This window comes from Ascidia mentula, chromosome 1 (assembly GCF_947561715.1).
Source record: "Ascidia mentula chromosome 1, kaAscMent1.1, whole genome shotgun sequence".
NCBI lineage: Eukaryota > Metazoa > Chordata > Ascidiacea > Phlebobranchia > Ascidiidae > Ascidia > Ascidia mentula.
In genome coordinates this window covers 12,035,270-12,059,802 of record NC_138566.1, presented here as the reverse complement: position 1 = coordinate 12,059,802, position 24,533 = coordinate 12,035,270, and the positions used below count along the sequence as shown (strand labels likewise).

At 35.3% G+C, this 24,533-nt stretch overlaps 5 protein-coding genes across 8 annotated transcripts; 2 read left to right on the top strand and 3 right to left on the bottom strand.

Moving 5' to 3' along the window:
• The first annotated feature begins 364 nt into the window (after nucleotides 1-364).
• LOC145900808 (uncharacterized) lies at nucleotides 365-8,695 on the top strand. 2 transcript variants are annotated; one of them, XM_082988886.1, is made up of 22 exons: nucleotides 365-674; nucleotides 837-1,053; nucleotides 1,146-1,254; nucleotides 1,314-1,387; nucleotides 1,464-1,612; nucleotides 1,677-1,731; nucleotides 1,792-1,854; nucleotides 2,064-2,179; nucleotides 2,239-2,341; nucleotides 2,415-2,492; nucleotides 2,563-3,152; nucleotides 3,419-3,453; nucleotides 4,679-4,780; nucleotides 4,852-4,974; nucleotides 5,171-5,221; nucleotides 5,434-5,493; nucleotides 5,753-5,797; nucleotides 5,859-5,928; nucleotides 6,159-6,231; nucleotides 6,298-6,355; nucleotides 7,661-7,735; nucleotides 7,799-8,695. In XM_082988886.1, the coding sequence occupies exons 2-22, from the start codon at nucleotides 961-963 to the stop codon at nucleotides 7,867-7,869; spliced, it is 2,193 nt and encodes a 730-aa protein (XP_082845012.1). In that variant the 5' UTR covers nucleotides 365-674; nucleotides 837-960; the 3' UTR covers nucleotides 7,870-8,695. The 2 variants fall into 2 exon arrangements, with proteins under 2 accessions (XP_082845012.1, XP_082845011.1); XM_082988885.1 differs by having other exon boundaries at nucleotides 3,419-4,518.
• LOC145900850 (uncharacterized) lies at nucleotides 6,359-7,647 on the bottom strand. Its single transcript, XM_082988888.1, has 4 exons — nucleotides 7,086-7,647; nucleotides 6,900-7,023; nucleotides 6,518-6,602; nucleotides 6,359-6,453 (listed from the first exon to the last, which is right to left on the bottom strand). Exons 1-4 carry the CDS (start codon nucleotides 7,531-7,533, stop codon nucleotides 6,367-6,369), a joined length of 744 nt encoding a protein of 247 aa, XP_082845014.1. The 5' UTR covers nucleotides 7,534-7,647; the 3' UTR covers nucleotides 6,359-6,366.
• Nucleotides 8,674-9,525, bottom strand: LOC145900834 (N-acetylglucosamine-1-phosphotransferase subunit gamma-like). The gene has a single exon (XM_082988887.1). It carries the CDS (start codon nucleotides 9,483-9,485, stop codon nucleotides 8,691-8,693), a length of 795 nt encoding a protein of 264 aa, XP_082845013.1. The 5' UTR covers nucleotides 9,486-9,525; the 3' UTR covers nucleotides 8,674-8,690.
• A 4,578-nt stretch (nucleotides 9,526-14,103) lies between these two features.
• LOC145897150 (E3 ubiquitin-protein ligase MARCHF5-like) lies at nucleotides 14,104-15,635 on the top strand. Its single transcript, XM_082985336.1, has 6 exons — nucleotides 14,104-14,356; nucleotides 14,424-14,629; nucleotides 14,696-14,826; nucleotides 14,900-15,084; nucleotides 15,141-15,306; nucleotides 15,361-15,635. Exons 1-6 carry the CDS (start codon nucleotides 14,220-14,222, stop codon nucleotides 15,481-15,483), a joined length of 948 nt encoding a protein of 315 aa, XP_082841462.1. The 5' UTR covers nucleotides 14,104-14,219; the 3' UTR covers nucleotides 15,484-15,635.
• On the bottom strand, nucleotides 15,498-24,154 carry LOC145897129 (adhesion G protein-coupled receptor A3-like). 3 transcript variants are annotated; one of them, XM_082985326.1, is made up of 31 exons: nucleotides 23,975-24,154; nucleotides 23,755-23,852; nucleotides 23,398-23,478; nucleotides 23,263-23,334; nucleotides 22,421-22,492; nucleotides 22,286-22,357; nucleotides 22,020-22,180; nucleotides 21,830-21,942; nucleotides 21,649-21,772; nucleotides 21,385-21,575; nucleotides 21,221-21,331; nucleotides 21,007-21,165; nucleotides 20,782-20,943; nucleotides 20,563-20,691; nucleotides 20,308-20,387; nucleotides 19,998-20,251; nucleotides 19,776-19,945; nucleotides 19,142-19,281; nucleotides 18,907-19,012; nucleotides 18,475-18,626; nucleotides 18,274-18,366; nucleotides 18,046-18,210; nucleotides 17,919-17,988; nucleotides 17,739-17,852; nucleotides 17,602-17,670; nucleotides 17,176-17,440; nucleotides 16,827-17,074; nucleotides 16,665-16,766; nucleotides 16,492-16,604; nucleotides 16,244-16,434; nucleotides 15,498-16,187 (listed from the first exon to the last, which is right to left on the bottom strand). In XM_082985326.1, exons 1-31 carry the CDS (start codon nucleotides 24,107-24,109, stop codon nucleotides 15,688-15,690), a joined length of 4,512 nt encoding a protein of 1,503 aa, XP_082841452.1. In that variant the 5' UTR covers nucleotides 24,110-24,154; the 3' UTR covers nucleotides 15,498-15,687. The 3 variants fall into 3 exon arrangements, with proteins under 3 accessions (XP_082841452.1, XP_082841437.1, XP_082841445.1); XM_082985311.1 differs by having other exon boundaries at nucleotides 17,919-18,210; XM_082985319.1 differs by having other exon boundaries at nucleotides 17,919-18,210; nucleotides 21,221-21,310.
• Nucleotides 24,155-24,533: the final 379 nt, after the last annotated feature.

Genomic DNA, 24,533 nt, shown 5'->3' with positions numbered 1-24,533 from the left:
GCACCTATTAACACTGGTTTGTACCTTTAATTCATCTAATTTATTTGCCCATCAGGTTGGTTGCGTGTGGTTACATGTGGTAAAAATCAGTACATCATGTATCTCACATTTTCTATGTCAACAATCTTCACAACACGCTGTGTCCCGTGTTTGGCATTAGATACTGCAGACTGCGTGTGGTGCCATTGTATCCGTATTGTAGGCGGCGGCGCCGGCGTCGTCCGTAATTTAATGTTTTACTATATTCAAACCATGTCCTATGAAGTTCTGCATTTTTGTATTTACGTAGCATTGCAAAGGACACAAAGCAGATATTTGTGTATGTTTTAAATTATGGCCGGATAAAAATTGGAAGGTTTTTTTGGCGAACGTTGTGCGGTGCGGAGCAGCTTAACGGTTTTGGTGTATGTGTAATTTAATGTGACTAATTTTTTTATGCAATCTGGGGTTATGGCTTGTTTTTTAGCAAGTTGTTTAATATAGTAAAACTGGGGGCTAATTCAATTGGCATGCAATATTTTGATGACGGAAAATGGGATTTGAACACCAGAAAAACTAATACACTACAGATCCTTGTATTCCAAAAACATAATATGCACCTTTGTTTAAAAAGTATGTATTTTCGTAGTTGTTCCGACAAGTGGAGTGCTAAAATGCCCTTTTTCTAAACAAAGGTGTGTACTTTGTTGAAAAATGAATTAGATCTGTAATTTAAACCACATAGTTTTATCATTTTATCATACAATTTGTTTATTGTTTTGATTTACCTCCAGGTTTTTGAAACCACATTAAAATGAAATACTTTTTTACATAAAATTATGTACACATTTATCTAGATACACTGTCAGATCAATGAAACTGGACTCCCAACTCCTAAATTGAGTTGTTAACTTTTTATTTCTTCTTTGATTCTGTGTGATGGTATTTTAATGTTGACAAAGATAGGCACAACATATTAAAATGGAAGAAGCAATCAATAAATTTATGAATCATGTTGAAAATCTTTATGAACTTGGTTCTGATGGCCATGATGGGTTCTCTGCTGAATTCCAGGTATATTTGTGATTCTGGTTAAACAGTATTTAAAACACAGAAAATGATTAAACACGCCCACTCCTCTAGCTTTATTAATGTTTATTTTACAGAAAATTAAAGCTTTTAGTGCATCAATAAAAAAACAGCCCAGTTACCTCTCTTCGTCTGGAGAACATGAAGAAAACAAGAAAAAAAATAGATACAAAGACATTTTACCCTGTACAGTACAATGGTTTACCCTATGACAAATGGTTATTAATGTTGTGCTTTAATTTTAGTTGACAAAACAAGAGTAAAACTTTCTGGAGCAAATGGAGGCATGTCAGACTACATAAATGCAAGCTTTATTAAAGTAAGGCCTATTTTTTACATAATGATGTTTTTTTAACGTTTATAAACCATAACTAATCTATGTCAAAAACATTTAGGGTGCTGGTGCAAGTGGCCCATACATCGCCTCACAGGGACCCTTGCCACATACTGTTGGTGACTTTTGGCAAATGCTGTGGCAACGGAATGTTAAACTTGTTGTAATGGTATGTCGGGAAGTAGAACTAGGAAAACCAAAGTGTGAAAGGTAAATTTGTATCAGACAAATTATCATTTGTGTTTGTAAACCTTTTTTTCACCTTTGCAATTAGATATTGGGCTGAAGAGAATGAAACAAAGCATTTTGATGACATATCTGTCACTTTGGTTTGTAGTGTATTGAGATTTTAATTTATGCTTCTTATTTGCTGAAATATTGTTGCATAGGAATCCCAGCAAAGTACTAAAAGTGGCTTTTGTCATCGTAATATCCTTGTACAAAAAGGAAAGGTTAGTTATGGTTTTTCTTTATACACTATATTTTTATAATACCTACAGCTATTCAGGATGCAGTTAGAACAAGGAAGTAACGTGCAATGCTCCCAGTATGCTATTTTTAAAAGTAATTCATACATGTTGCTTAAACTACCACTTCCGTCTTAATTAAGTTATATTGTTCATACATTTGGTATGTAACAAAATCCATAATAATGTCAAAGGAAAAAAGAAAACTTGTTCAACTGCATTATACTGCATGGCCAGACCATGGAGTTCCACGAACTAGAGAGGAAATTTTAACAATGATTTCTACAGCTCGCCAAGTGCAGGGCTACCAGTGAGTTACACAACAGTCATCTATGAGCCATCTGTGGTAATTGCAACCCATTTTTTTAGAAAGGACTTGGAAAACCCAGTTTGTGTTCACTGCAGTGCTGGCTGTGGAAGAACTGGTGCAGTGCTTGTTATTGATTATTTTAGAAACTTGCTGACTCGCAAGGTGAATAGTTTTGGGTTCAATGTCATTTGATATGGCAAAATTTTTTTGTTCATGATTGCCTAAACTGTTACAGAATCTCACAAATCAGATCACTGCATTTGAAGTTGTCAAAGAAATGAGAAAACAGCGACCTGCCATTGTTCAAACAAAGGTGATAGGAATAAATATGTGTATTTTACATAGTGAAACTCAATTTTATTAGACAAGCTTCTTTCTTGCAGGATCAGTATGAGTTTGTTTACCTTGCTATTTCGGAAATGTTCACCAAGCATTTGAAATTACTTAATGGTCAAGAACCAATATCCAAATTCTCCAAGTCACTTTTGTCGACAAACTATGAAAATGTTATTCTTCCTGGAGCCACCACAACACAGTTAAAGCAATCCAATAGCAATGAGATGTCAAGACAATCCTATGAAAATGTTTCATTAGTTGATTCAAGTGAAAAACCGAGGTTTGGTTCATCAGTTGGACACACAATTGAAAGTTCTCCTCCACCCAAACCTGGTAGAAGAGTTGTGGATAGAAAACCTGGCGCACTTGATCAATCCAGACCTGTTTCAACTATTGAACCTACAACCCACAAACAATTGTCTCCACCAGTAGCAAGTACTAGGAAATCTAGTATGCCCAACAATCCTGATTTCAAACAGCAAGTCCCTCCACCCAAACCATCTTTACAAAAAAAACCTTCTGATTCTAAACAACATAAAATTGTGGGAATTTCCCCTAAAAAAATTGTTACCTCTGACAATACAAGCAGTGTAGCTTCCAATGTTCAGTCCATTTCAAAGACAAGGCCTTCTCCCAGGTAATTGTATATTTTCAGTTTTTGTTTAGGGCACCTAAGTTTGCCTTTAACATTCATGTGTGGCTTATATTAATTTTGTAATGCCGTCGCATGTGGATTACAATCAAGGGCGACCTACAATCGAGTAAATACAGTATGCTTGGCAGCAACAATGAAAATATTTTTATGAATATAAACTTAAATTATTATTAGTAAATACACATTTTACACCTGGGAGATTAGTGAAGTCAACACAAGTTTGTATTGAAACTTTTTCTTATCAATAGACATGGGAAACCATCTGAGATTCATGGAGTTCAAGGTAAGACAAATAATCATATGTCACATCTTCAAACAAATTCTTGTGTTCCTGATTTGGCATCCAATCTTTCTGTTCAAAAACATATTAAACAAGTACATGGAAGGGTTCAGGTTTTAAATCCACCACCAGTAAAGCCCAAACCAAGATCAAATGCTGAAAACAAGATAGTTGTTGCTGAATCTGTACAAAAGCGAAAAGAGAGACTGTGGTCAACGATTACTGCAGATGAACAGTCAAGTCTAAAGAAAACAAGTCCGACAGTGACAGCTTCTGCAATTGACCTGAGAATGATTGATGAGCCCACCTTTAAAAACCCGAGAAAATCTTTTACACGGACATTTTCTGTGGACAAAGGCAATCTAGCAAAACCATTTGTCTCATCATCTGGGTTTTTAAGTGTAGGTAACTCAAAGAGTCAAATGTGGAACTTAAATAACAACAGCAGCAGTTCCACAGAAAATACCACCCAAAACAGTGCAGATTCCCAATTAACAGAAAAGCCCAAACCACCTGTTCTACCCAAAAAAAGTTTTAGACGGAAACCACAGCAACAGAATGAACTTTCTCAATATGATGACAAGCAGAAAAGAAGACATTCACCTTCTGATGATTTTAAACAACCCCTTGCTAGTGAAAAAGTTGGTTATGTAAATATAACCGGAACTCAACCTCTTAGCACCAGCGGGTATGAAGATGTGGATATAGACTCAAAAGCAACTTGTGTCTCAATCTACACACCATTGAATGTTCAAAAAACCTTAACCTCAAAAGATAGCACATATGACATGCTCAAACGATCATTTAAAGCGCCAACAAAAAAGGACAATTTCCAACATTTCAAAGAGCAACCGAAAAGTTGGAGTGAAAAATACTCTGAAAGTAATGTTGAAAACAGTACAAAAAAGCTACAAAATAGTCTTGTATTCGATTGCCCCCGACCATTTAACAGATCCCCACTAAGTTCCACAGCCTCTAGTGTATTTGATGCTTCACCCACATCAAAGGAATCTATTACAGAAACCCAAATCACTAGCCATGATTTGCATGATCCTTGCTTTGACATAGGTCAGTCTTTTGTTTGCATACATTGGTTTTATTTTGATTTGTTAGCTAGTACAAAGCATGTTTACAACTACTTTCAGTTTCTTCATTCATTCGTTTTAATTTTAATTAGGCTGATTGCAAATTTTTTTTTATATGAGAGCTCTAAGTTGGCCTTCTTTAGATTTGAAAGCACAGAAGCCATCTCCACCAATCAAACCACAGCGTGCCTCGAAAAAGCCCAAAATTCCAGCTGTACAACCAACCAACAAGCCGGAATCTCAAAGTACACTAGAATACTAAATATATTATTGTCAACAATACGTAATAAAATGTATTTTTTTTCAATATTACCAGCCTACTCTAATCAAGAAATAATGCCCAGCTCGCAGCAACTATCTGATGGCTCCTCAAGGAACAATTCATTTTCCAACAAACCAAATTCACCATATTATTCAATTCCTGCAGAAAGCATGTCAGGTTAGATTAATTTATTTATTTTTTTGTATACCATACTGTGAGTATTGGGGTAAATCATGGTATAGGTGTTTTACATTTATTATTAACTCTTTACAGCTGCCACTGCTAATTTATTGATTTCTTCGTTGAGATTTAAAATAATAATTACATGTACCAATGTGTGTTGCACATTTCCCAAATTTTCTTCAATTATTAGACCCAAGAGAAAGTGTTAAAGATGATCACTATGCAGCGGTGGATAATGCTGGTGGGTGTAGTTCTTACAAATGCCTCTGTTGTCCAATAATATCATTTCAGAAGAAAATTTTGTGGGTGTTGTGCAGAATGTAAAATAATTTTTAAAAATTTAAAATTGTTTTCAAATTTGATTAACGTCCTCAAAAAAAACACAAATAAAGAAATATTCTAGAAAGAAAATTATGGATTATTTTTTTGAATGAAAATGATATTTGTACGCAGTTGTGTCAACAAAGAAAAGCCCGCCTAATTTACCTGGAAGAACACAATTTTCAGAAGCACGTATGTAGCTTGTGCAGATTAACATGCTGGATGAAATGACTATTTTTTTTCAGGCTTTGAACCTGGTGTATGACAAAACATTTTTTCTGGGGTTTCTTTCATATATTGCTCTAGTTGTAACAGTTCGAATTAAGTTGATGTATTACCTATCCAACCTTTTCAATTTAAGATCTAGTTTCAATGAAAGCTATAGAACTAAAGACCGTACCTTGATATAAAACAGGTCCATACCAAACTTGTATTGTATTTTTTTGCTCAGCTCAACTTCCTACTCGAACAGCTGATTCGTACATTTTTAATGAAGGTGGGTTAAGAACTATGCTAATGCTTCAGTTGGTTTGTTTAATGCTTCAGTCATCTTACAGATGAAAACTCTTTTGAAGAAAAATCATCCTCATATGAACCAATATCTGAGCTCAGGCCAAGTCACAATGAGTATTTTGTTCATTTTTATTTATTTATTTTTTTCCAAATATTCTTGCTTAGATTGGCAAACAATTTAATTCATAGATACTGATATGTTTACATCTTAAAATTACTTCCTCTTGTGTCAAAATATACAGATAAAATGAAATCATACCAGTGAATTTTTATTTATTTATCTTTATGAGCTAATCATTTTTATGTAACTTTGTTTCGAGTCTTGACATATCATTGTTATTCAGAACAGGACGAAGGACAAGTGGGGCAAGTTCACATGCTGGATTTCGTGCCAAAGCCAAGGGCGTACTTGGAAGGGTGAGAAATACCTTTTTATAACCTGATGTATTATTTACACTGACTTACATATTACTGATTTTTTAGACTACAAATGTATTGAAAGTTACCGCACACAACTTCACTGGGACTCGAACAAATGAGGGTAAGCAAGCATTACTTTATAACTGACTGGTCACGCTTGTACTGATTTTTATAAACAATTCTTGTTGCAAAGTGTCCACTGGTACCCTCTTTATTTTGCTGCAAAGAATTTGTTTTCCAATTATCTTCGGGCTGAAACATCATTGATTCATGCACTACTTACTTTTTTACTTGGTTCAAAATACAATGTATGTTTGCTTGATACCAGCCCTTTGGCCTCCATCCAATGCAAAGCTTGCTTTAATGTTCTTTGTAAATTGAAAAAAAAAATGTTTAAATATGTCAATGATAACCATTTTTAAGTAAGTTCTGGCAAAACAACAATCATGCAGATTAACTTCTAGAAGTAATTATTTGTAAAACTTTAAATTATGGTTACCAATCTGTTTGTCTGACAACTTTAATGGTGCAAAATTGACCAGCTTTTTTTATTTACAAATTGAAATAAGCAAAAAGGCACCAAACTCTTTGTAGAGTAACCCACACTCACTTTTACAGAAGTGATATTTACTTTACTAACTCTACATAAATAAGTTTGCACTTACGGTAAATCAGTGCTGTCAAACCCTCTTTGGTGCAACCTTTCAAGAACTTTAACAGGATATGCAAGTTTGTCTTTTGTGAGACTGTTTATTGCTTGTAAAATTGCCCATCCAAGTGTAGTAGAATCTAAGTAGTTCAATGGTTTAGTGCTGGATTAACTTGATATATCCCCAAAATATTGCACTTACAAGTGTCTCTGTTGAGAAAATGGCCAGGTCTGTGTTTTCTGTGATATATCAGTTTAGATTTTGGTGCAGGAAATCGACTTTTCCACTTTTGTAAAAAGCATTTTTTGCAGGTTATAGGATCAAAAAACAGCTGTACTCTCCGATTTGTCTTCTGTTTTTTACGATTTCCTTCAATTTTTTGTCTATTTGACAGATAACTAATCTTTTTATTCATCTGTTTGCACAACAGTAAAGATCGTTTGGAATACTTTTTTATAGGCCGCTTACAAATAGTTACTGTCGAAGGAGTAGCTCCTTTGGACCATCTTTCTTGGTTGGGCATTTGACTTATCCATTCCATGCAGCGGGTGCTGGCTGTTTTCTTTGGTTCTAAACTGATTTTTGACAAACTTGTATTTGCATCTCTCTTTATTTTATCCCCCCTTCTTCCTTTTTTTACTTTGTGCATTGTTTTATCAGGAAACTGTTTTGTATTTCAATTTTAACAGTTGTAAAATAACTTTTACACATTCATTATGATGTCACAGTTACATTGTTGTCACAGTACATTTTAGTTTAATGAAACCATTGTTTAGATTGTATTTATGATCCAAGCTCTAGAACGCCCACTTTTAAACAAGCTCCAGTTATTTATGGGAATCAAGATATCAGTAAGTGGATTGAATATTGGAATTTTTAGTGAAATGGTTTGTTGCATTTTTTCGTTTCTGTAGGTTATGGCCAGCGATATCCACATAAACCTAAGGGAGCAAGACCGGCACCAAGCAAATGGACAAGTAATTGAAAACAATATTAATTATTTAAAATAAAATTGTTGTATTGCCAGTAACTTTAAAAATAGTGTGTTGTCTTCTCTTTCGAGATTCACAAAATTAGGTTATTTATATGAAGCACTTGTTAATGTTTTTTTGTTGGCTTTTTTATCAGTATTGTGGTTTTGTTTTGACACTATAGTGGCAGTTGCACTCCTTATGTTTGTGCTCTTTATTAATGGAAATTTAATTAATTAAAGATATATATCAAGTATTTGTTGTGCAATAATAGCATTCACGATACTGAAATTGTATTTAAATTTAGTTCCAAGTGTTGCCAATAGTGTAAATGGAAATATGTGTTTCTATGTTCATGTATCATTAAACTGACTCAACCATGACTGGACTGTTTATATTTCTGACAATGCGCAAACCTGTGCCCTATGTTATTGCACTGCACTGCATAACAGGTATACACCCAATGCCCACACCACATTAGCCACAAAATCTAACATGCAACAATTAATGAGATTTTGGGCAAGTTTGTTCTTTTTTAACACACCCATACAGTGTTCTTCACTTTTTACTATTTTAATTGTAATCTGGTCTTCATCATCCCAAAGTGCCTTTCAGCAATACCTTTTACGTGCTTGTATGTTATTTAGTATTGTAAACCAGAGATGCTAACATTAAACTGATGCACTTAACTGCACTAACCCTTGGTGAGTGTTCATTGCTTTAGAAGTTAAAACCAGCTAAAACATATTTGCATTCCTTTTATTGTTATGTATCTAGAAAGCAGATTTCATGTACAATCTTTCCATTTAGTTTCTTGAAAATAAATTGGTGTTGACTATTTTCGTGGCTTATTTGTAACTTGTGTTTGTAACTTAGCAACACTTTGATAGAGTTTTGCATATTCAACATTACAAGTCTCCAGGGATTGAAATGATTGTGGTTGAAATGTGTGTTCCTCTAAGTCTTGGTCAGCAAAAGTTAGGCCAGCATCAATCAAAAGTTTGTTCCTAAGTCTTTCATAACCTTTTGGCGTTATGTATTTATTGTGCAAATCCTGGGAAATTTTGTCCCACCTAACTTGCAATGATGAGTTCATAGTGGGATAAACCAACATGGAATCATCATGACAAACCAAAGGAGTAGTGAATGTAAGTTTGTAACAACATTGCCTTGGTTCTTCGACAGAAGTAATATTGCTAGTTAAACCACAAATAAGATCTACTTTGACACTTCGACTATCGTCTCCACAAGAATCACCGTTTTTGAAGTTCATTGATACAAATGTGTTGTTTGCTATGTCCCAGTCCCTCCAAACACCAAGTATCCCACTGTACGGATTCCATCTCATAGATCGTTCATGTTGAGTAACATTTTGGAAAGGACAAAATTCATATTTGTAATCCTCTTGTAAATGCACATAACATTTCCCAACTAAAGTTTTTAAATGTTGTGGACCCCGAAAATCCATTGCTGTCACTTTGGATTTCAACCTGGTTCTGCTCGAGTCTGGCCCAGAAACTGCATTCCATCCGTAGTTTGACACTTCATCGACTATTTTCATTTGAATGATGTTTTCTCCATTGATTTCCCTTGCAGGAGTTACAATAAAAAAAAGCAACAAGAAATACATAAATTGCGTGTGGAAGTACAGTCGTCAGTAGCTCTCTTGCAAAGCACAACGCAATGTATGAATGCATCATATTTATTTCCAAATATAATCGAGGAAACATTTGCACAAAATCGTTCCGCATAAATAAACCGCATTTCATGAGCGTATTTTGCTGCAAAATTGTGCATTTCAGAAATGTACTCGTCTAAAGCACGTTGAATAATGTGATTGATGTGACAATCATTTATTGGGAGAGTTATTTGAACCCGAACCGATAATAATGGGAAAGCACTTACATGTAAAAAACATAGCATTTTCATGATACAGAAATTGGACGAAGTATATAGGCCAGAGCATTTGTAGTGACGCAAAAGGATGATTTTGAGAGGCTTCCGTTGCCGCGAACCCAACCAAGATAATGTCAAGATTATCTCAGTATGACACCATACTGGCTGCAGGTCTCGTCACCGATGGTTTGTTCGTCAACCTCCGTTCGGTCTGAGATCTGGACTAATCTGTGAAACCACAAGTTATATGATCTATCAGACCGAAAGCCAAGATCTGTGGGATCACTTTGCGATCTTTTAGACCCAAAACCATGATCTGTTTATTTGTGGAAAGAGTTGCAAATTTTAGGGACGAGGTATCAAAGTCGGGGCAGAAACAAAGATAATCGCTGCGATTACGTGACAAAGGAGACTTTTAGAGGAAGTAACGTAAGTTGAAAGAGGTAAAGCAAGCGAGATAACTAGAGAGAAGGCGTCAGAAAGACGGGGTGTAAATGTAAAAGTGTAGAAAGCGATTTCAAAAGACCAAGTTTAAAGAAAATATTAAAATGTTGTGAATCATGACAAGCCGAATTCCCCATGCACATTACATAAATAATAAGTACAAGTGACTATAATAGTGTTTTCGTTAAATGAGCAACATGTTAATTTGACCCCCGTTCTGTCGTCTGGACCCTCCTACAGTGCCATATGACTTGACCGATAGGCACCTTTTACTTGAAGAAGTTATATTGTGCGAAAGAAAGTGGCAAGTGTGTTTAAAACAGCGATGTAATGCATTTTCTTAACGCCATTTGAAACGATTGTATTTGAAACCATTCTGATAACTCAACTCTTCTTTTTGCGGTTTGGCCTCTGTTTAAGTTGTTGCCATATATAACAAAAAAATTGTTTATTTCGAAATGGATCTGTGCGGAGTTTTTTAAGAAAGAGCACGCAATCGAAAAGTTTAATGTCCATGCGCATGGCCGTTTTTACTATTGTCATTTTGGCAGAACCCAAAATATATTTGTCGAAAAGTACGCTTTTGAAACGCAGGTCTTTTGAGGCTTTTTGCTTTGCCGGTGACGTCACTTTCAATCAAGTGCCAAACCACTTTCCGCCAACTAGAGTTTTTTTAAATCTTTATATCTTTCAAGAATTGGCTGCTGAATAGCGTGAAGGCAATGAAAATCGGTAGAAGTCCCACGTATTCCTTCAGAATGACCTGAAACAACGGTCTTGTAAGGCTTTTTGCTTTGTCGGTGACGTCACTTTCAATCAAGTGCTAAACCACTTTCCGCCACATAGAATTTTTTTTAAATCTCTTTATCTGTCAAGAATTGGCTGCTGAATAGCGTGAAAGCAATGAAAATCGGTAGAAGTCCCACGTATTCCATCAGAATGCCCTGAAACGCGGGTCTTTTTAGGCTTTTGGGCTTTTTGCTTTGCCGGTGACGTCACTTTCAATCAAAATAGCGTGAAAGCAATGAAAATCGGTAGAGATCCCACGTATTTGGCCTGGATGCAGTGTTTCGTGCACAAATTGCCTGGCAAAATTTACTTTTATGATATCTACCATTGCAATCAAACAACACAGAAATGTTTACATTGCATGCTATGTATACGACAGCTGCCAAATGACGGTTTTCGCAGTGTGACGATCCTGTCTTGTCATGCGATATCATGAAACGTTTCTGCGATATCTATCATATTACCAGCAAGATGAGTTTCCCATGTTCATCAACCATCGATATAGCCTTTGAGGTATTTAATATTATCCGTTTGGAAGTTTGTATTGATGAATGGTAGTGGCGAAATTGTCGGATTCTAACCTTATTTCCATACAGGCATTAACTTCCTTTGCAACACCTCTTGATGAAATATGTCAATTGCCCATGCTGGTTGACTTGACTCGATATTATGCATACTTAATTTTGATTTACGTCGCTGTATAAAGTATGTTGATTCTTTTTGACACGCCTAACCCTTGCGAAAATGTCCATGTAACCATTTATGTTCACTTCCTTTTGTACGAAGGTTGTTTAGATTTATTTGTCGCCCTGGAAAAGGCATCATCAGTTTCTGTATATCAATGGAAGCTGCATTGATAAAAATTTGTCGTCTCATTCCATCGTTCGGAGAGGTTGTTTGTGACAGGGATACTTCATCATACGCAATAGGCTGGGGCTTTCTCACCCAAATGTTATTTATGAGCCCACTGTTTTCTCTCACAACATCGCATATCAGGAGACTATATGTTTATACGGCAACGCTTTTTGCCTTTTCTGGCCGTTCTACTTGATTCTAAATCTATTCCAGTTCATTTGAATCCATTCCTATTCTATGCTATTTGGTTGCATTCCATTAATAAACAATTATACGCATCTGCCTGTATCTCAGCCAAGTGCACTGGTGAACGGACAATTTAAAGTCAATTAGCCAGCAGATCAGCTGACCTTTTCAGTGAGACCCATCGGCCCGTCATCATCGTGACAAATTGCAGCTTCACATTTGCACCCTAAACGTAGATTATGTTTGGGACAAGACCACTACTCTTTTGCAAAACCATTTGGTCCAATATTGTTTGCTATCATACAGTAAAGTCTTTTTCAATTTATTGTTGCTTGTTCGAACAGTATCAATGATGGAAGTTTCACGATAAATAACCTTTAAATAAAAATGCGCTGTTTAATCTGACAAGGAGTTCAGAGTTCAAGCTATGAATCCCACAAATCAGTCCTCGGCGTCAGTTTTACAAATATGATCCACTTGTTGAAATGGATGTGAAAACGTCAATTAAAACATGTGGTTCAAAAATAACGAATAAAAACCAAATTCAGTTTAAAAATCTAAAAATTAGGGATGCCCAGTCACAAATATGGAAGTTATGGCAAACCCTGAATAATGACGAAGCTCGTATGTAAAACAACAGTACATGACATTTTTCAGCAAAGAAACCCGGACAAGATACTGTTGCGCAAGAACAACTTCTAATTTGTAAGTACAGTAAAGACCGCGTTTCAGGTCATTCTGGTGGAATACGTGGGACTTCTACCGATTTTGATTGCTTCACGCTATTCAGCAGCCAATTCTTGAAAGATACAGAGATTTAAAATAAATTCTAGGTGGTGGAAAGTGGTTTGGCACTTGATTGAAAGTGACGTCACCGGCAAAGCAAAAAGCCTTAAAAGGCCCACGTTTCAGGTCATTTTGACGGAATACGTAGCACTTCTGTAGTATTATTAATGCGAAATAGTTGTCAAATGTAATATTTTGCAAAATAATGTAATCTGCTTTGATATAAACCCAGATGAAACTCAATTGCATAGTGTAAACCGCTTGTGAAATGCTGTTCTATGATGCGGAACGCATTTTTCTAAAAATATATTTGGATTCTGCCAGAATGCCAATAGTCCGTTTTACGTGCAAAATAAAAGGACATATGCATGGATATCGTTGCTTTCAAAAGCAACGGTAGCCTACATTTTTCTGAGTAGTTATACAGATACACAAATGACATGTTATTGACTTAATAGTTGATTAAGAAGTATTCAGAATTCTTGTTACGTCATGCGAAACGTATTTGTGGAAATATTTTAACAACACTATTTCTGAAATGGTTGGTGTTTTATAGTTGTATACATGGGCGTATCCAGGGGGGGGGTCCGAGGGGTCCGGACCCCCCCCTTTTGTGAAATAGTTTGGTCTTTTTTGATAACTAAACAAACGCCACTGTATTTTTTTGTCAAAATCCGCGTGAAAACCAGAAATTTTCTTTGACGTTGACCTAAAAACCGCATCGTGTTGCATTCGCCATTGTTTCCAAACAGGTAGCATTGTTACCGAACACTTGGCATTGTTACCAAACATGTTGCATTGTTACGAAACAAGTGTCATTTTTCGTCAGTTCACGGACGAAACGTCGTTTTTCAGTGGCCACGTTGTAATGACAAGCGGTTTATTTGCGTGAAAGTCAATTAGTTTAGTTGTTAAACTTTCCATAGCGTTACACAATTGCGCAAGCCAGAAAGCCACCGTTTATATGACGATTGGCGCGAACATCGGCGCTCGTATTTTGCGATTCTCGCCCACAATAGTTTACACTTAGTTTATACCTGAAAATCGGGGAATTCCCTAAAAAAATTAGACCCCCCCCTTTAAAAATTCCTGGATACGCCCCTGGTTGTATATATGTTTTTTTCGAGTAAGTCATCACTCATCAGTTGTTTATTAGTTTGTCTTCATTTTAACATTCTTACGTGTGCATAACTTCCGCAGCCCAGCATATATTTAGAGCTTTCTGCGAAAGTAGTAAAAATTCAATGTGATAACACTTCGTTTGTTAATTGGGATATTTTGCTTTTAGGGCCCCTTCACTAAACAGCTTTCCATGTCAAGTACAATGTTATAGTTGATGTTGTTTTTATGATAAATAACCAGTTGGCACTTTTTTCTGATTTGGGAAGTGCATCCACAAAAACACAAAATGGAAGACATTGAAAATAACAACAACATACTTGACGAACTCACTGAAAGTGAAGTGGATGAAAGTGAAGTTGAAAGTAGTCAGAATGATGAAACTGAACAAAGGGAAACCTTAAACACAGATAATCCAGATCTTCAGTAAGAAAACCTTGGTATATAATGTTTGTGGGATTAATCGTTCAAACTACCATTTTTACATCTTCAGCAAGAATTGCTGGGTGTGTTTTGGCAGTGAGCAGGATGATGTTGGAGCAGAGTGGACCCGCCCTTGCAGATGTAGAGGAACTACAAAATGGGTTCATCACACTTGTTTGATGAGATGGGTAGATGAAAAACAAAAGGGTCATGCCTACACAAAAGTGTGTTGTCCACAGTGCAACACTGAATACATCATAATATTTCCTCCATTTGGTATGACCTAAAATATATTTAAAATAAACTATGCTAAAAAACATTTTGCCTTCGGAATTCTCACAGGTAAAATTTGTGGTGTCATGCAAACTGTAGACAGAATGATATACAAAGCTTCACCTATTTTAGCAACTGGTGTGCTTCTTGGGTCTGTTTATTGGACAGCTGTTACTTATGGAGCCATTACTGTTATGCAGGTAAAACCATTTATTCTGCTGAAATAAATGCACATGTGATCTTTAGTACTGTTGCAAATTTTCTTTGGATTAGGTTCTGGGACATAAGGAAGGTCTAGATATGATGGAAAGAGCAGATCCCTTGTTTTTATTAATTGGTTTACCAGCTATTCCTGTTGTTCTGGTGTTGGGAAAAATGATTCAGTGGGATGAGTATCTGCTGAAAGTGTGGAGACGACATTCACACAAACTAACTGTTTTAAACCTTCTCTTTCCAGGGTAAGCCAAACTCTGCTTGTGGTGGAACTCAATTTTATATCATTTCCTTTTTTAAGTGTGGAACCTGGCACCATCCGACCTTTGCAACCACAGGATGCTCCAGCAAGAGAAATTAAGTTTACGCGAGTTTTCTGTGGGGCAATGTTTTTTCCTACGGTAGCCACCATAGTTGGAAAGTTTTTGTTCAGAAAAGTTGATGGAAATTTGCAAAGAAGCATACTGGTAGGTTCCTTGGAAGTAAAACAGCATTTATTGTGTAAAAAATTTTAACGACAGGGTGGAATAGCATTTGTGGCCATTAAAGGTGTGCTAAAGATCTACCTGAAACAACAAGTTTATACGCGACTGGGAAGGAGAAGAATAAACAATTATAATGGTGATGATGGGACACCCACATGAATTTACACATTACATGTCTGTAAAATTTTATTTCATTAAAATGTATTTCATAAATGAGCGATCAAATGGTTAAAAACAAAACCTGCTCCATTATTTTGAGATATGTTGAGGGACAAGGAGGTAGAAGTAATAAAAATCGTTACAAAGTAGAATGTACAAACCCTTGCAAAGGCAGTAGTGTTTGCTATCACTTTTTGCTAAAAGTCAGACACTAGTTTCATTGCGCAGAGAAGCATAAGCACAATCATCTGCGTAAAAAGGCTGTGAACTGCTTGCTAGGCTGAGTTCATCATCCTTATTTGAATTACTGCATCCAAAAAGTGGATCAAATTCATTGAAACCTGTATTATCAGTTTGCTCCCTTTCCAGTTTTGGTGGAACATGCAGGTTGCCTAAAACATCGCTTGCTGTTAAGTAGAAATGTCTTCTGTGCCCAGAGGAAGTGCAATCAACAGTGCTTTCTTGACTTGTTAAGTTTACAGCAGAACTTCCATTGGAAATTCTATGCATGCTTGCTTCCCCAGGTTCTGTAAATGCAGCAGTTTCCCATTTACTCTTTTTGAGTGATTGGTTGTAGTTTGTTATTAGGTTCAGATTTTCTTCACCATCTACCCTGTTCTGATCATTCTTTGTTGTTTGTGGCACAATTAGGCTTGGTTCTACAGAATGACTGCAGTTGGATAGGCTTTCACAATATTCCTTATCTGAAAATAAATGGAATGAAATACCCCAGACACAAACTCATTTTTACCACATGTACCTAAGCTCGGAACACAAGGTTTTTCAGTAGTGTTAGAGGTCAACAATGATGTGAGTTCATTAGTATTGAACATTTTGTATTTTGATTTTTCTTCATCACTTGTCAAAGAGTCTTGTGCATGTTCTCGCAAGACTGTTAATCGTGGTGGTTTGTGCTTTTTGGCCTCTAGAGCTTTTCTCATTCTTTGATATCTGGGACAAAATATCACAAGACACAGGTAGTACAACAAGCTAATGCAAACCACATACCTGTTATACAATGCTCCGTTGTCTAACTTTTTGGGTGGTTGCAATATTACTGGAATAGTGTGCATATTGTGGCTCTCTTCAAAGCTATGCTCAGTTAAACTATCATATTGGTGCTAAACACAGCATGCAAAATTAGTTGGCAAAGAAGATGATCAGTAAATTTGAGTGATTACCTGCAGATTAGTCAGTTTAATAGGTTTTGTTCTGTTCTTTACATAACTTTCCTGGCAGTAATGATGTTGAAAATTACAGTCCTGGTCAACAACATTAATACCCTATACCAAACATAATTATATTTCTTATGGATACAATTTCTACAGAGATAATACACTAACATGTTGTGAATCCAGAACAGACACAGATTTTCCATCAAAGCTGTTTTTTGTGTCACTTCTTTGAAACTTGTTATGAGTTCCTGAGCTGTACATAATATAGGATGAACCACAGCGCCTGTTAGTTGAATTAATGCTGGATCTGGGTACATTGGAACTGTGGTGGGATGTGCATGTTTGGTGTACCGGAGTTGGATCATCGCATAATGAGTCAGTGTTAAGAACGGTTTCAATGGTGATTGGATCAGTCACTGCGAAATAATTTTATGTAAATTGTACAGTCTCTGCTTACAAAGCATGGCATGATATCAATAAAAATTCTAGTCCTAATATACACACACTCAAATTTTACCTGCAGTTGTGGCAGTATCTTGCCTTCTTTCATTTGTTGTTTTTAAATCAGTTTTTCTCTTACAACAGTCCGCACTACCATGAAAATGTTTGTTTTTTGCACATGGTTTTGTGCAAACCCTTTTCCAGGCTTGACAAACATCTTTCCTGGTGATCAGTTGTTGGACAAATAGGAAACCAGCAGTAAAAATAGCAAACACAGCAAAAATACAAGAGAAGATTACTCTCAAATCAATTGACGGAGGGTCAGGTTTTGGTTCAACATTCTGTTAAAAGAATAAAAACACATTCTGTAAAGGCCTAACAAATCAGACTGTATGTTATAAATGCTACAGTCAGCAGCAACTGTTTTTTTAATTCCAAAAATTTTTTTAAAGACTGCGAAACATGTACGTATTAGTTTTTCTAATATATTTGAAAATGTTACCATGTACAATCCAAGTTCATTTGTAGGTGGGTTGTTCAATGAAGAATACTGAGCAGTGTTGGTAAACTCCTAAAATAGTGGTAAATATTATCACAAAATTAAGATTTATTGATACATGAAGGGACTTCAAACTAAACCTGTATATGAGGTGCAGCAACAGACATGGCAGCAGCAGTCCATGTTGCGATAAAACAGACAAGGGTTAATGACACACCACGAAGCCTGCTTCTATAACTCTGCTCATTTTCTATCTGTTGTGCATGGGTCATCATTAAAGTTCAGCCAAATTAAAAAAAAAGAATTCAGAAAATACATACATCTTTCACTGTAGGTGAGACATCACTGTCAGCATCACCATTTGTTCCATAACTTGTAGATCTTAAGTTACTGCAAAAATACATAAAAATTATTGCATTGTTGCCAATGTCTATTTCACAACCATACATTGCTTCTGCAGCATGATTCTTCTGTCTTTTACTTTTCCATTTTAAATTGTGAGTGCAATTTAATGTTGCTAGCACTCGAAGCAAAACTATTATGCAATAGCTTGCAATCAAAGCTGAAGGTCCATAAAATGCATACAAACTAGTCTCCCAGGACAACCAACAACTGTAAACAGTTTTGTTGTAATGTGGTAAACCATTCAGTAACTTAACATGTGTAAGTTCTTACTATTTTCCACCATCCCCATCATAATTCTGCAGCTTTGCTGCAGCAGTGATTCCACAAATAATAATTGGAATTCCACAACCAATTAGATAAAATCTACAGAGAAACATCACAAAATATACCAACAAGTGGGTAAATGTATTTTCAAATGACAAAAAAACAACTGCACTATCGTCAGCAACTGACTATAACAAAATTTCCTACCGAAGCATTGGTCTTGATGGTTTTGGCTCTAATGATGGTGGGTTTTGTATAATGAGCATTTCTTTACAGATGTTTCTTGAAGAAATTGTGATCCACAGGAGTATTGACATCGATGAGTAGTGCAACAAAATTCCAGTTGTGTAGCAAAAAAACTAAGCACATTTGTTTAAATTATGGAGAAGGGATTAATTAACAGGGCCCATGTCTGTGAGGAACTTTTTTCATACAGATTACATCAAATTTTAGGAGGAACCCAGCGGTTATAAAAGAAAGCGAACAATGCTGTTCATGGACTGGTATGGCCCTTGTGGGTTCGTCTTATTTGTACCTTCCCCTTCAAAGGATATGGCAAATCGAAAGTAGATTTTGGTTATAGTATTTTTTCTTTAGGATATACAGAAAGAGATGACTTCAAGTAAAAAATATCCAAACCTCAGAATTAACTCTCCAGACACCAACCACAAAGAACACGATTGCAATTAGGAAATGTACACATTTGTTGAGCAACATGTGTCGTGCATCCCGAGATATTTTGATCCTGTTGAAATGATTTTTATTAACAGAACACTAATGTTAAGGTGACCCATCAGCAAATTAGAAACGTTACCAATGTAATAAAACTTTTCATGTTTTGAAAGTTTGAACAACTAGTATTTGTGCTACTTACTGGGAAGAAAATTTTAGGTATGTAAAAATCACAGTCAGAAGGCTAATTGCTAAACATCCACTCCCAACCATCGCTATTGGATGAAGCATTGGATGGTAGCTGTCATTTTTAGATGAAACCACATTTCCATGATAAACATTCTAAACAAAAAGATAAAATAATATAATACAGTAAAACACATTCTAAATTTCCATGAAGTACAAATGATTCAAAATATTTTTTTTGACAAAAAGCTTCGAAAAATCTGGTTCTTCGTCACTTTCAGATAAAAGCTACTTTTTTAATTCTTTACACAGATTTGGGTGGATATAACTGCTTCAAGTTACAAGTTTATTTATATCTAAAACTAGTTTCTTTGTTACTGGAATCTTCTCTACAGCAATCAGTGCTAGGTTGAAACTCATGTTTCAGTACTCTTTTAGATATTAAGTAAATTTTTGCCGATATCCTATTAAAAACAGTTTTCAAAAATTTTAGGCTTGGGTCTATCAGGTTGCATTGAAAAAGTATTAGAGCACCAGATGCTCACAAACTTGGACCACCCTTTTATTTCTAAACTTTCTAGCAACCATTCACATACATAGAAATTGGCACATGTTCCCCAAACCCCAATGTACAAAGGTAAACAACTTACTTTCATAACAGCAATTGTCCCAAACACCCTACAAAGTACAACTGTAAGATTCTCATGATCATTTTGTAGAACACCAGTTTGGTTAAAGTGACAAAAACCACGAGTTGGCAACCACCTCTCGCCATCCCACAATGCAATATAATATCCATACAATGCTTTGATGGCTGGAACTATTAACAAAGGTTAGTCATGATATGAATATAACATACATGCCATAGATACCTCTCTCTGTTGTAGAAAACACATATTTCGCTGGTTGGGATAGGTTTCCTTTTGTTTGGTTGTTGATAGTAATTGCATAAACATTTGAAATTATGACATGTTCTTCGTACTGATTGTCGGTGACTACTTTTGATGCACTTAGATCAGGTTTATAATTTGAGTTAGCATCACTCTTATTTTTCTCAGTGAACCACTTTTCATGATACTGCAATGTTATTGTCTTGGCATGTCGAGATTGAAAAGTATTTCCATTTCTGAAAAGAGCATCTTAGTTGACGTTTGCAAACATTTTAAATTTAAATATTCCTACCTATAGTTCAAAACAAATATTTTCTGATGTTTTTCATTAATGCTTGGTAAACTGATTTCAATGAACAAATCCTCCTTTACCTGCACAAAAAAAAACAAGGTACATTAATATTAAATAAAAATTTTAAATAGGTTTCAACAATAAACATACAAACTAGACATCAATACACAATAGCTTACAAAAAAAATTACACTGACAACAAAAAGGCCAAATTATATAAAATAAGAGTAAAAAGTAAATATTAGGTATTCTTACATTTTTAATATTTCCGGAAAAATTACATTTTACTTGCATTTGTGAACTCTTCTTAAAAGATGGCAAACAAACCATTAATTTTTCTGTTGAGTTAAGGTTCTTTCCAAACACAGCCATGTTCGAAGATGTCTGAAAATTACAGGCATTATATGAAACCATGCACAGTTAAACAATAATTATGTCATAACAAACACAATGTGTAACAGCATGTTTATTCACCTCCACAAACAAAGATTTGTCACTTAGTTGTTGCTGCATCATTGTGAGAAATGTCTTGTGCATCAACTTAAAATATTCTGCGCTATCCCTGTCTTTTATAATTTCAAATCCTGAAGTTGAAGCTTTGCTTAAAAGTTCAACTAATATTTTTCCAAGTTCTTTCTGAAACAAAAAATACCTAACCAATGACCTTTTGATGTGTTAAAGTGTAGCCAAATGACTCACATTTTTTGATGGTGGAAATTTTGTGAGACAAATCAGCATAAGCTCTTCAAGGTATTTTAAACCAATAGTTGCTTTAAGTTTAATATTGGACAAAAGTTGAGTAACTTGGTTGCACTCTTTTACTGCATTTCGTTGAGTTACATTCTTCATAAAAAAGTTCTACAAAACAAAAAAATGATTTACAGTTTTCGACACACTTCTAAATAACACATACTTTAATATGTCGAGCAAAGTCATCAGCAAGTTGGCATTGAGTATAGTCTGCTTCATTCCACTTCCCCACATTCAGACAACTGCGACTGGCCTTGAATGAATTGGTGGTAACCTTGAGAGTTGTTTTCAAAAAAATATTTTAAAAGTAAGTTTTCTAGTAAATACCTCAGTGGACAGTGGCTGATCACAAGTTAAGAAAGTTGTTATCCCAGAAACAGTTTCTGGCCATATAAAGTGCCCCATGTCATTTGTTGCAACCTCTTTAGGACAATATTGAGCATTCTGATTTAAAACAAGCATATCGACTCGGTCAGAAACCACAGAATAGTTTGATGAAATTGTGCATGACCAAATGCCTGTGCAAGAATATGCCAAAATTTTAAGCTTGGGGTTAATAAAACTGATTACAACCTTTATTCACTCCCCCACCTGAATAACTGTTATTAATTTTAAATAAATGATGATATGCCGATATTTTGGGCTGGTATAATGATGTGCTTGACAAGCCACCATGATCAACAGCCAATTTAACATTATTGTGTCTCCATGTAATCTGCACAACCAAAAATACATATTTTTATTTAAATTCAGACCTTTTCAGCTATGTCACCTTTGATGATGGTAAATTAGTCCCTTCACAAAATAAAGGCAGACTATCACCTTCAAACACAACCTGTTTTTTAGAGGGATAAAGTTCAAAATATGGCAATTTTTCCAAGATATCTGTAAAGATTTAAACTTTATCAAAAGGTTTTATAGATACTTTCTGTGGTGACAAAATTGTACTAAACACTCCATACCACAAGTTTTAAGGTCTTCTGGTTTGAGGCGTTCAAGCATTTGCTGTTTTATAGGAAGAGCGCACTCTCCAATAAGTTCAATTTTTTTCTTCTTTTTTTGATACCACAAGATAAAATTATGCATGAGGCAATTGCAAATCATGCAGCCAGATGTCAGATCCCTGCAACAATTGTGAGCAAACACAGGAAGTCACAAGGAAGTAATATGCCAATAATGCTAGGTACTTAAAACTATTACCATCCACAGAAAATAGTAGCAGACTTACAGTTTTTTTAAAGCAGGAAGATTAACAAATGCAGTTCCAGGAACATAGGAAAAGCTGTTGTGGTCTAAATACCTGAGTTTTGAAAACAGTTTTACACTACAAATATGTAAATTCCCAAACTAAAAACCCACTTACAATGTATGCAAATCAGGTAAACCATCAAACATTTCAGTGGTAATTACAGCAATGTTGTTGTGGCTGAGGTTTCTTCAAATAATAAAATAACAATTTTAGTGCACAGACAAGCAGCATAACACATTCTTTTAACCAGGCAAAAACTCCACTCCACATGAAAAAAATCTTGTAAGGGTAAATAAAAAACACATGTTTTTTTTAATGCGCACTATATTTGTTGATTTACTTAACATTGGCTTTAATAAGTATCATTTTTAAAGAAAAGCTGGATTTATGCAATTAGGTTGTAATTGTGACTTTTAGACTAAATAAACATTGGACAAAAATGTGAAAGATTGCGACAACCTATAGTCGTCTCCTACGTTCGAAATAGGTTTACGCATTTCACAATATAAGATTGAAAACATACTAAATTACAGAAGCATGTTACAGCTTTGTTATATCACTAACAAAAATACATTGTGGCTAAGCAAGAACCAAATAGGAAAAACCTTAAGGTAAATTGTTACTGATGCTGCCAGGCATATTTATTGCTTAATACTGCTCTTCTGGCAAACTTTATTGTATTTACGTTTCTCAGATACTTCCTCCTGATGAAGGCTGTTGCATAATAGCCGAAACGTCGAGAAACGTAAATACAATAAAGTTTGCCAGAAGAGCAGTATTAAGCAAAACCTTAAGGGTCAGTGACTACTGAAATGCCATCAAAAGGGATCCGCCAGGCAAAAAGTGTTAAGAACCACCGATACAGAATAATGTAATTTCACAACATAGTGGAGTGAACATAACATATCCACAAATAGTTAAGAAGCACTGCACCATAACATGCATAAAGTACTTACAATAATTTCAGATTTTTGAAGTGCTGAAATGTTCCTGCCTGAATATACTTGATTTGATTATGAGTTAAAATTCTGCAAAAGATTAGGTTCCAATAACAAGATACGTCATATACACTGGCCAATAAACATACTTACAATTGCAAAACTTTGTTAACAGAAGACTGATGGCGTGGAATAAGCTTTGAAACATTGGTGATCTTACAACCAGTAAGTTCTCTACAAAAAAAAATATATTGGGGTTGTATTTCACATAATATCCATGTACTACCACTAACATAAAGTTTAAGGTTTTCCCGATTTTATTTCACAAAAATTGTACAAGCACTAATATTCAAAATCTCACATATTCTATTAGTTTGAGGTTAGAATACATTTGACCATTGACATATAACAGTATCCAACCCTTTTTATTCCTAGCTCCCATGCAACATTCTAAAACAGTTTTAAGACCCCTACTGTAAATTATTTAGATTAAAACATATATAAACTTACAGAGAAATAGTGCCCAATGGGTATTCTGAGATTGGAAAATAATGTTCAAGAGTTTCAACATTTGTGCATGACACAAGGCGTCCTTTTTCTTGAAACAACTAAAAATTTAAAATAGTTCGATTACAGTGCATGATTTGGCATTTTTACATATACAAGCTTATCAAACATACCGAAAGTACAGCACTGCACATATATATTATACATTCAGTCTAATAGGTACCTGCTGAACTTCACAAATACATTCACTGAAAAATGGCTCTATGCATCCACATGTTGATCGGCACAAAAAGGCGAAAATTAAGCAAATCGTAATACATGTATGGATTATCCTTTCTTTGAGACGTCCTTCAGCCATTGCATTACAAATTACCAATGCTACGCATCCACCAACATTATGCGGTGATCTAAAACGAGCACAAAACACAAAAGGTGTAAATTGTTTACGCATTGTGTAGTAGGAATGGCGGTCTCGCCAGAATGATTAGGCTTTTGCAATGGGCGCCGGACTCGATAACCTTTATGGTTTTATCGGTGCCCCTGTTGCATGCCCGAGCCATTTTGTTTCTTTGTTTATTGTTCATCCGCGTAGTTGGTTTTTTCCGCTAAATAAACATGATTTGATTTTTTGCAAGAAAAAAAATTACCCGATATTATTGCAACATCGCAGAACAAATCAAATAGGGTTAATAAAAAAATGACATGTAAAGGGAACACACATAGGAGAAAAAAGATTACAAGAATTCAGAGACTACGCCACCAATAGAGCAATTTTACAAACA

Excerpts from the sequence above, each read along its gene's own strand:
- LOC145900808 (XM_082988885.1), top strand. The coding sequence starts at position 961 with ATGGAAGAAGCAATCAATAAATTTATGAATCATGTTGAAAATCTTTAT. Across the intron at positions 1,732-1,791 it reads ATGACATATCTGTCACTTTG|GAATCCCAGCAAAGTACTAA; the intron begins GTTTGTAGTGTA and ends ATTGTTGCATAG. Across the intron at positions 7,736-7,798 it reads TTATGGGAATCAAGATATCA|GTTATGGCCAGCGATATCCA; the intron begins GTAAGTGGATTG and ends TCGTTTCTGTAG.
- LOC145900850 (XM_082988888.1), bottom strand. The coding sequence starts at position 7,533 with ATGCACAAAGTAAAAAAAGGAAGAAGGGGGGATAAAATAAAGAGAGAT. Across the intron at positions 6,603-6,899 it reads TTTGACAGCACTGATTTACC|AACATTAAAGCAAGCTTTGC; the intron begins GTAAGTGCAAAC and ends CAATTTACAAAG. Across the intron at positions 6,454-6,517 it reads ATTTTGAACCAAGTAAAAAA|CAAAATAAAGAGGGTACCAG; the intron begins GTAAGTAGTGCA and ends AATTCTTTGCAG.
- LOC145900834 (XM_082988887.1), bottom strand. The coding sequence starts at position 9,485 with ATGTATTTCTTGTTGCTTTTTTTTATTGTAACTCCTGCAAGGGAAATC.
- LOC145897150 (XM_082985336.1), top strand. The coding sequence starts at position 14,220 with ATGGAAGACATTGAAAATAACAACAACATACTTGACGAACTCACTGAA. Across the intron at positions 14,630-14,695 it reads CATAATATTTCCTCCATTTG|GTAAAATTTGTGGTGTCATG; the intron begins GTATGACCTAAA and ends GAATTCTCACAG. Across the intron at positions 15,307-15,360 it reads ATTTGCAAAGAAGCATACTG|GGTGGAATAGCATTTGTGGC; the intron begins GTAGGTTCCTTG and ends TTTTAACGACAG.
- LOC145897129 (XM_082985311.1), bottom strand. The coding sequence starts at position 24,109 with ATGGCTGAAGGACGTCTCAAAGAAAGGATAATCCATACATGTATTACG. Across the intron at positions 20,944-21,006 it reads AATTTCCACCATCAAAAAAT|AAAGAACTTGGAAAAATATT; the intron begins GTGAGTCATTTG and ends TTTTTGTTTCAG. Across the intron at positions 18,211-18,273 it reads GATGGGGATGGTGGAAAATA|TTGTTGGTTGTCCTGGGAGA; the intron begins GTAAGAACTTAC and ends AACTGTTTACAG.